This window comes from Gambusia affinis, linkage group LG17 (assembly GCF_019740435.1).
Source record: "Gambusia affinis linkage group LG17, SWU_Gaff_1.0, whole genome shotgun sequence".
In the NCBI taxonomy this organism is placed as follows: domain Eukaryota; kingdom Metazoa; phylum Chordata; class Actinopteri; order Cyprinodontiformes; family Poeciliidae; genus Gambusia; species Gambusia affinis.
Window position 1 is genome coordinate 2,784,861 of NC_057884.1, and position 10,486 is coordinate 2,795,346.

The 10,486-nt window shown below is 40.5% G+C and overlaps 1 protein-coding gene across 2 annotated transcripts; it reads left to right on the plus strand.

Annotated features, from left to right (window-relative positions):
* The first annotated feature begins 1,786 nt into the window (after positions 1-1,786).
* On the plus strand, positions 1,787-9,925 carry polm (polymerase (DNA directed), mu). 2 transcript variants are annotated; one of them, XM_044095913.1, is made up of 11 exons: positions 1,787-2,300; positions 3,130-3,301; positions 4,046-4,144; positions 4,239-4,409; positions 4,490-4,561; positions 5,084-5,204; positions 7,391-7,523; positions 7,920-8,022; positions 8,987-9,256; positions 9,328-9,411; positions 9,487-9,925. In XM_044095913.1, the coding sequence occupies exons 1-11, from the start codon at positions 2,104-2,106 to the stop codon at positions 9,571-9,573; spliced, it is 1,509 nt and encodes a 502-aa protein (XP_043951848.1). In that variant the 5' UTR covers positions 1,787-2,103; the 3' UTR covers positions 9,574-9,925. The 2 variants fall into 2 exon arrangements, with proteins under 2 accessions (XP_043951848.1, XP_043951847.1); XM_044095912.1 differs by lacking the exon at positions 9,487-9,925 and having other exon boundaries at positions 1,821-2,300; positions 7,920-8,036; positions 9,328-9,412.
* Positions 9,926-10,486: the final 561 nt, after the last annotated feature.

The following is a 10,486-nucleotide window of genomic DNA, read 5'->3' on the forward strand; positions in this document are numbered from 1 at the left end:
ATCTTTAGAATGTGCCATTTTTTAAAGCTGATTTATTGATTAATAAATAATCAACAGCTTCAGGCAGCCCTACTATTCAGATGGTCTGGGACAGGTGTGGGCACTCCTGGTCCTCGAGGGCCGGTGTCCTGCAACTTTTAGATGTGTCTCTACTTCAACACACCTGAGTCAAATAATGAGGTCATTAGCAGGACTCTGGAGAACCTGACTGAACTTAGGAGGTGATTCAGCTGTTGGATTCAAGTGTGTTGGACCAGGGAGACTCTAAGAGTTGCAGGACACTGACCCTCGAGGACCAGGAGTGCCCAGCCCTTGTCTGGGATCATTTCAGGAAGATGAAATTCTATCACAAGGCAAAAGTGAGAACGACGTGGCTTTGACATCTGATTTCTGAAATGTTGAAATTCTGGTTCTCTAAACTTCCCAGATCCTAAATCTCATGAAGTGCATGTGGTCAGTTCTCAAAAAGCAACAGAAACAGAAACCGATAGATTGTGGTTCAATGCCAGTGTTAAATGCGCAATGGGTCACAATGAGTCGGCATTTTAAACATTTGAAATCCAGTATGTTACAGTGACTAAACGTTCTGAAATGTAACATAATTTTGATCTATTCGGTCAGAACAACTGTTGAAACTTTCAAAATGCTTTAAATTGTTCTTTATCATAAAAGAGCATAAGGGGTAAATTTGAACATATTCCAGACACAAAATACAATGCTAAGCATTTTATTCATACACTTTTTGTATTTTTAAGTTAGTTTTGAAAATGTTGTCATATTTTTGTATTTCACAACCACAGATTTTGATTTGTTTGCCTGGGAATTTTTGCCAAGACCGTCATAAAGTCAATATCTATAATTGTGGGGTTTTACAAAATTAAAACATTGTTGTAAACATTTTTGTAATTAAAAATTGTGGCCCACATTTGCATTCAGTCCCCTTCTTCCTGCCACCAATTGTCTTCAAATGCTTTGGTGACGTTTGTTTCATTTAATCCCAGATTAAACACAATCCTGTCCACACTATCCCAGTGATGGCAGCATCATGCTGTGGGGATGTGCTTTTGTTTTGTTTTTTTCTTATAACATTAACAGGGAAGCTGGTCCAACAGGCGACGAGTAGGTGGATGGACCTAAATCCAGGTTTTAACTCACATATTATATAGACCAGGGGTGTCAAACTCCAGTCCTCGAGGGCCGCAGTCCTGCAGTTTTTACATGTGCCACAGATACAAAACACTGGAATGAAATGACTTAATTACCTCCACCTTGTGTAGATCAGTTCTCCAGAGCCTTAATTATTCTATTCAGCTGTGCTGCAGCAGAGGCACATCTAAAAGTTGCAGGACTGCGGCCCTCGAGGACTGGAGTTTGACACCCCTGATATAGACTTAGAATGAAATAATTCAAGCCTTCTGGTAATTTTATTATGACTAATAGAAAATAAAAAAAAAAACAACAACTTTGAATTTTAGACAAGATCGATAAAGAAATGATCATATACACTGAAATATATGATGATTAATATATTTTTTACACTTTTTGATCCTTTGTGTGAGCCTATTTGTCTGGGGATCTTGATTTCTAAATGAAATGTGAACTTTACTGTCTTCTTTGGACCACCAAGCAACAGTCCAGTTGCTCTCCTCTTCAGCCCAGGTGACACTTATACTGTATTCATCTGTACGTAGTGACTCTTCTTGGTGAATTCACTCCCGCTTTGACAGTTCTTTTGCAATCATGCTCCCTTCTTTTCTAAAAATAAAATTAAGAAAAAACATTTGCCAGGCACAGTTTGGCTTCGCGTGTTGTTTCCAGTCGGAACTATTTTGATAACGCTCCACCGGTGGTGCGGCACTCCAAGCACAGCTGCATCTGCTTGCACCCTCTGCCCTGAAACTTTGCGGGTACTTCTACCTGCTGGAGGGATGCTATGGGGTGACATTCGGTTTTTAGAGACTCAATGACTAAACTGCAGTCGTGTGTTGTATTGATCTCTTTTTTTTTTCTCAAATGTTTAATTGAAAACAACCGCGCTCGTAATATCCGCTTTTATCAAATAAGAAGTTATTAAACTAAGGTTTTTAGGTCAGGTAAAAGAAAATGGTGCCTTTAAAGCGGAGGAAAGTCGCCAACTCGGGCACTCTGAATGCTGGGACACACAACAGCGCAGCAACACAACCAACTAAGTTCCCTCAGGTTGTTTTATTCTTGTTGGAAAGGAAAATGGGAGCCAGTCGAAGGGCTTTTCTCTCTCAACTCGGACGGAGGAAAGGATTTCAGGTGGAGGAACTATTTAGGTGAGGGAACACGCACTGACGGTGACAAGAAATAAAATACAGACAAGCCTCTGTACTAATTTAGGGCATTGAAAAGGTGTTCATATCCCTTATTGTTACTTTATACGTTTTAATTAGTCAAACTTCAATAGACCAACACAAAGTAGAACATTGATATAAAATTAAATGAATAAAATATTTTCAGCTGTAACTTGTTAGCACGTTTTTATGGAAGCGTGACGATGTCTGAGAGTGACGATGTCTGAGAGGGCAAACCTCTATTATTATGTCATTATTAATACTAATACTAATATTAGTATACTAATATACTAATTGAAAATGGACTCAGAACAATAACAATATTATTGTTTATCCCAATAATTTCTGGAACTGCAAATTATATCGTCTGGCAAAAATGTTTTATTGTGACAGGGCTAGTCAGACGAAATCAATTTTGTGCTAAAATGCCTTGCCATAAGGGGCAGGTTTTTACTTTCTAGCAGAACAGTGAGGTTTTCATCAAAGCATTTTTCATAAGTCTAATTGACAATCTGTGGTAAGACTTGTTGGTTGACCTTCACAGCAGGTCTCAATTCAATCTGACTTTATTATTATTTAGCGAAGAAGAGCGGATGGAAACTGTTCCCTAGATGGCAGGGAGGCTTACAGCTGCAATTAGTGGCACTAACACAAAAATATTAAAACAAATGCAAAACCTTTCACATTTTTACTGGCAAATAAAATAGAAAACCACACACAAATATCATTCTACATTGAAATGAAGCATTAATTTGTGTCAGCCTGTCTCCAGTTTGTGGTTGTGAGATGAAAACCGGTCTGTACCCCACAGTGAAAACGTGACCCACGTTATCTGTGAGAGCAACACTGCTCAGGAGGCCCGGATGTGGCTGGAGGCGCAGGGAGCAGGGCAGACAGGGCGCCACCTGCTGGACGTCAGCTGGTACACCGAGAGCATGCGTGACGGACACCCAGTGGAGATACTGGACAGACATAAACTACAGGTACAACAACCATTTTCATAAATGCTCACTTTATGGTAGAAAGCATTATATAGGTCATCTTGTAACAGAGAGGAAGAAATGACTACAATAGCTTGATGCAAACATGTATAACTCCAGATAAATTTGACAAATAAATATTTCAAAAATTCTGTTACCTATAACATTAAAATTATTTATATTAGGCTTATATCCACATAAACATAGGCTAAAAAAGCAACCGTCAATCCAGTCAATGAATGGAAATAAAATGAATTATTCCCTCATCAAAACCGACCTGGAGTGTTGCTTTGATTCTTTCATTTAACCCTTGAGTCTCCATGACAACCATTCAACTGTGAAAAACCCCTGGGTGGATATAGCTCCGCCTCCAAGATGCAGCTCCTCCCCCACTCAGCTCCTTCAGACTAGTCAGCGGCGGTTAGCAAACACCTGGTGGAACTGTCCGTCTACTGAGCTCATTGTAGGAGATACTTCTCAGAGCAACACTGGTAAAAAAAATTGTTAAATAGTTAAGAAAGGAGCCGTGTTGTGATGACTTCCTGAAGGCGGAGTTTCAAAAAGAGCAGAAGATTCTTAAAGAGACAGGGGCCCAATTTCAAGGTGCTAAATTGCAAAGTCAAATTTCTTTTAAGTCATATCTCTTATGTACAGCGATTTGAAGGCAACAATTCTTTGATTGTGCTGAAATTATGCCTGGAAACACAAAATACTGCCTCTTTAATATGTTGGTCATGTGTCTTTCAGGAGTTTGCAGTGAATGACTCTGAGGTTACTCCCTTCTCCGTTCCCAGCTACGCCTGTCAGAGGAGGAGCACCCTGGAAAACCACAACGCTGTCCTGACCGTAGGCTAACTTAGATCACGTGACTGTTTCCTGAAACCTCCATGTCCCTTGAGAGCTGTGTTGTGTTTTTTTTTTGTTGTTGTTGTTGTCTCAGGACGCTCTGTCGCTCCTGGCTGAAAAGGCAGAGCTGAGCGACGAGGACGGCCGAGGCGTGGCGTTCCGCAGGGCGGCCGCCGTGTTGAAGGCGCTTCCCTCCGCCGTCACTAAGATGTCCCAACTCACAGGCCTGCCCTGCCTGGGAGAACACTCACTCAGAGTCATCAAAGTCAGTGGATGTGTTTCTTTTCATTTCTTGTTAATTGAATAGAACTGATTTTACCCTCTTTTATTCCTGCTGTTTTTCAGGACATTTTGGAGAACGGAGCATCAAGTGAAGTTGAATCCACTAAGGAGTCTGAGCGGTTTAAAGCATTAAAGGTGTGTCAGCGTATGGAAATGAAAATGGCACTTTCTGATGGATAACTTGGTCTGCTGAAGAGCTGCTTTCAAAAAATCGTCCTGCTTATGTCAGTGAAAAGCCTGCAATTGTGATTTTTATGCTTTTCTTATCAGCTCTTTGTCTGTAAAGCTGTAAATATTATGGTTCATATTTTGACCTTCAAGAAAAATCTGAAGGCCCAATTAAAAAAGTAAACATTTTTAATATTTGTAAGTGGAGCTTTTTTTATGTGTCTGGAAGAAGAAGTATATTATACATATCAAGATAAAACTTTAAGTCAGTATTGACGATGCTAATGCTTACTAATTTTAGATCAATCGTATTGATCTAAATTAGCTGAGTAATGCAGTTCTTTTAAAAATAAATGAGTAATACACTAAGCTGAAATCCATTAATTCAACTTAACAGTTATGTATAAGTTTTGTGTAATCATTCAACAAAATTAGCTTTACTAGTGAAGCTGTACAAACCATTTTATGGTGTAAAATGCTGTGCTTCAGGTGTTGACGGGTATTTTTGGCGTCGGGTCAAAGACAGCGGACCGATGGATCCGAGAGGGGATCCACAACCTGCAGCAACTGAGAGATTCAGGGCAAACGCTCAACCGTGCTCAACAAGCAGGTTTAGAACATCATCTAAATGTTTTTGTCCTGTATTATATTTGATCCAATGCAGCTGATATCTGACTTTGTTGGCTTGACCTGGTTCTCATAGCAGATGAGCTACTTGTGTTTTGAATCTCTTCTGTTATTCATTACATCTCTTTTAATGAACTCTATTGGTCCTCATATCACTCCCAGACCAGAGTACAGAGTATTAATGATTAAGATTCAGAAATATTCTTATGTAACGTGTCATTTTCTTCTGGAATCAGGATGTTTGTGAGTGGAATCGGTTCTTGTGTGGTGTGTTGCTCCTGCCGTGCGGCTGGACACACGAACCGATCGAACCTGTTGGACTTTTATCGGCTCTGTGGTCACAGAGGTTTGGAAAATCGGCCAAAAATTCTTAAATCTTGCCGTGTGAACCAGACCTAAAACTCACATGCTCTACTCCTCTCCTCTTGTCTCGACCACTGTCCTAACGCTCTTTGACTCTGGTCGCTTATGGGATATGTAACATTTACATATTCCTTCAAAATAAGATACAAATGCGCCACAAAATCGAACATTTTACTTTAATGAACATTTTAACTCAAATAACGACTAATGGGAGCCCTGAGCTTGTTTCTCTGCAACCAGACAGTCCTTCTGGGAGAGATGAGAGACAATGAACCCAGAAATGTTGCTTATGCTCAGGGTGTTTGGTCTCTAGTGGTGAAGCAGTTTGAAGCTTCATTCCCTCATTAACGAGCTGGTCACCATATCATGCAGAGCTTGGACTGTGGGAATCACCTACCGGGATAAATCCATCCTCCTGTCTCTTCTCTGGGTCTTTTCCCTTCATAAAGAAACTGTCCAAAGACATCTGATCTGTTTCTTACTCATTTTGCTGCTTGTGGGCTCAATGTTGGCACGCAAGATGTAACCGAGAGAATCCTGTTAAAGGATTTTCAAAATAAAAGATCCTCCGGACTCGGATAATACATTAAATGGAAATATTTCACTATTTCTTGTACGGCCCGGTACCAATTGGTCCACGGGGCCCGGAGGTTGGGGATCACTGCTATAAACCACTGACAACAGGTTTCTGAAATGCCAAGCAAAAATTTAGTATTTATTTGCAGAAAATAAGAAATGGTCAAAGTAATGAAAAAGATGCAGCGCTTTCAAACCTCAAATAATGCAAAGAAACAAGTTCATGTTCATTTGGAAACAACACTAATGTTTTAAAACAGGAAGAGTTTAGAAATCAATGTTTGGTGAAATAACCAGCTGGTTTACAATGAGGTTCAGTGCAGAGGGCTCTTCATTTTTTTCAGAGCTGTTTATCTAGTAATTTGACAGCAACTGAACGTAACATAGTTCCTTGATTGTGCTATAAAAAGTCACATAATTGCTGCTCAAATGTTAAAGCAACAATTGGAACAGTAACATAACATCATGCTATCCTATGCAGACACTCAGTCTGCACTGATGAAGATTTACTCACCTGCTGAGATCTGCAACTGGATTTACATTTTGATTAATTTGGCTAATATTTATCTGGGGGCAGAGCGATCATTAAGCAGTGGACTTTCATCTTCAGTTGATAATTAAATATGAAAGAAAAGCAAAACAGGAACGTTGTGACAAAAGTAGCACTCAGTACCGGGTCCTGACCCAGCAGAACACTGAGTTCCTCATCCTTCATCACAATGTACACACTTTGTGCAAAACATGTGACAGGGTTTATGTTTAACAAAATGAGCTTCATTTTTTTTCTCATTGAGACCCAATTAAGTCACTGTTTGATATGTCACATAGATAGAAAGTAGGAGACGGTGTGACACTAGTGCAAGAGAAAACAAGACTGAGACAAAAACGAGAAAAAGTGACTGAAGGCTAGCAAAGTAAAACAAATGGTAGACCCACTGAGGAAGAGGATAATCAACAGTTGATGGCAATCAGCAACTAGGTGTGAAGGAGGCAATGCTAATAGCATAGAACAAAAACGTTTCAAAGTGCAACAAATAGTGGGAAAGAAAAAAACCCAACAAAGATTCACAGAAAAACAGAACCAAAAACACGTCTGTTTTCGGGAACAGTGATTTTTTTTTTTATACATATTATTTTTATTTTTTTAAATGGCATATAAGCAAAAACAGAGGAATTGTGTTAGGGGGACAAATATATTTTCCCACAGCCCTGTCTGCTGTGGGCCTGCAGGTCTGGAGCACTACGACGACATCAAGCAGCCGGTCAGCCTGGCGGAGGCTGAAGCCATCAGGGGGATTGTGGGAAAAGCCGTCGCCTCCGTCTCATCAGAGGCTCAGATCGTTCTCACAGGAGGATTCAGAAGGTCTGAAATCAGCAGCTTTATCTGATGACACCTTCAGAAGAATTACATATTTAATACAACCTAGAAACCGAAAATGAATTCTGTTTTTCATTGACAGAGTGACAGAGTGTTTCAACTGGGATCGCTGCTGTCAGAGATTTTTTGTCCTAACATTTTGCCGATAAATGTACAGTGGAGTATCAGGGCTGGTTTTAAAATGGAAATAAATTTGTACTAATACGAGAATGAAGTTACAATATTGCAAGAATAAAGTCATAATAAAACAAGAAAAAAGCTGTAATAATGCAAAAAAGTCTTTGCTCTCTTTAAAACAAATCTTGGGTAATTTTATGTCTGCTAATATGACATATAAATGAGATGTAAACACTGTGTGTCTTGCTTTTTTTTTTTTTCCAGGGGGAAGCTAACGGGTCACGATGTTGACTTCCTGATTACTCACCCCGAGGAGGGCAGTGAGGTGGGACTGATGCCCAAACTGGTGTCCTGGCTGGAGTCACGGGTATCACTTCATCTGCAAGTTGTGCTTTTGATCTGTGATGTCATTTTTCTTTTTGTGTTTCCATTAAAAAAAAAAAATAGCAAGAGCGAGTAAAGAGGTGTAAAATAAAACATGGCATTTTTTCTATACAGGCAGTAATCCAGGGTGGTATCAGAAAGTTTGACCAAGAACTGGAAAATAATTAAGACAAAAATGTAAAAATTAAAAAAAATGTATTTATGCATTTTTCATTTTGTAAGAATATTCTACCCAAAACTCCTCAAGTGTTATAGTTTTAGCTTCTCCTACAAAGCACCTTCTGCTACCCAATTAATGATGGATTAATCAGTTACCCCCTCACTGTACTGATGTCAAGTCCAGCAGAAATGCCTGAGCTTTTCACATGCTGACGTTAGAGGTATTTTTTTAGCTGTGTTCACTGAAGGAAAGCAGATGTTGCATTTCAGTAATAAAATGTTTAGGTTTTTTATTAAAAAAATGAACTGAATTATTTGTTTATTGTATTTCTAATATTGTACAACAAAGTTGTTAAATGAAAAATTTTGCAGAATGTGACTGGGATTTTTTTTCATCTGATTAATTGTGATTACTAAAAGTAATTGTTAGTCGCAGCCCTAATCTTCTCCTATAAACAAGTCTGCTTGGAGTCTAGGTTACCTGCTTTCACTTGGGAAAAAAAGTCTGATAATTTATATAATTTAATTGTTTGGAGGTGGGACTCAGTTTTTTTGGGGGGCGGGGCTTCCCCAGGGCTCCATTCCTGGTAGAGCCGTCCCTGAACTTGATGCATTATGGGTCTCCTGACTCAGGATCATCAGCAAGTCCAGGAAAAGCATCGAACATTTTAGGTTTCCTCTCATCTAAATAAAACTTTTTTCCTGCTTCTTGTTTGAAATGACTAAATCTACCACAATTTAGATTTGCAGACGTGAGCCTGATGCTCGCCGCCTCTCTCCACGAACAGGGTCTGCTGTTGTACCAGAAGACCACCAGGAACTCCTACTTGGAGTGTAGTGAGGGTCCAGGCCGGCCGCCCTCCAACATCGATCGTTTCGAGAGATGCTTGTCCATCTTCAAGCTGTCGGCAGGACAAACGGGAAGCGGTGTCCAGTCAGAGGAAACCGCAGCGTCTCCATCGGCCACAGAGAGACAGTGGAGAGCGGTCAGAGTGGACCTGGTGGTCTCCCCCATCAGCCAGTTTGCTTTCGCTCTGCTGGGCTGGACCGGATCCAAGGTGGGCATCATCACTCGCCCCCCCGGGGGTCTCTTTTACTCGCCTTTTGACTGACATCACTTCCTCCGCAGCTGTTTGAGAGGGAGCTGCGGCGGTGGGCGGGGCACGAGAAGGGCATGTCTCTGAGCAGCCACGCCCTGTACGACAGCAAACAGGTAAACGGATCAAAAGGCTCTGCTTCTGCCATGGAAGAAAAACGATCTAAATGAATCAGTTGTCACGTTTTACAGGGTCGATATATAAGAGCTTCTTCAGAGGAGGAGATATTTGCTCACCTTGGTCTGGAGTTCATTCCTCCAATGGAAAGAAACGCCTGAAGAAGTCCTGCAGGAGCATCAAGGAACGCTCTGCTGACGACTGGACAAACTCCAGCTGATACTCCATGCTCTGTGATCCTGCTGCTGGAGGATCATAAAATTCATAAAATTACAAGGCTAAAGTCATAATGTTACAAGAAAAAAGTCACAAGAGAATAAAGTCACAATAATATGAAAGTAAAGTAGAATTATTACAAGAATAAAGTGATAATATTATGACTTTACTGACTTATTTCTCGTATTATCACTTTATTCACATGTTATTGGGGCCTGCCCCATAGCAATGCATAAGGAGAGCAGTGACTGACTTGCGAAGCAAGTCAGTCACTGCCTCCATGCATTGCATGGCAGGCACCTATTGTTCTACACCCAATAGAATGTTTCTTTATTATTCTTAACTTATTCATCCGTCACCCGGAATGCGGCTCGCACCGCTGCGAGCCCACCCACAAAAGTGGTATCAAAACGTGCGGCCCGATCCCGACAGGTGTGCTATTACTTTTATAAGGAATCGGACTTACGATGGCGAAGTAAAAAGCGAAAAACGAGCAAAATTTCCAACTGCCGAAACGCAGAGCATAACTGACACCAACTGCCGCTTTTTTAGAGTGAGAATTTAAGCAGATTTTTGACCCCAAAACAATTTTGAAATCGCCGTCACGCCCACAAATATCGCCCGATTGGTATCAAACTCGGTCATGACATTGATACGCGTGCCTGCTCCGGTAAAATGTGTTCGATATTTCTCTAGCATTTACGGTTTTCTGTCAAGGTGCTTCAGAGTGAAATCATGGGACAGGGTAACTGACGCTCTCCCAGGTTCACTTCCATGTATTTCTGAAAAGTTTCTGCACAATTTTTTGTCTCATCACTGCAATTACTGTGAATGAGGTAAAAATATGAATTACGGTAC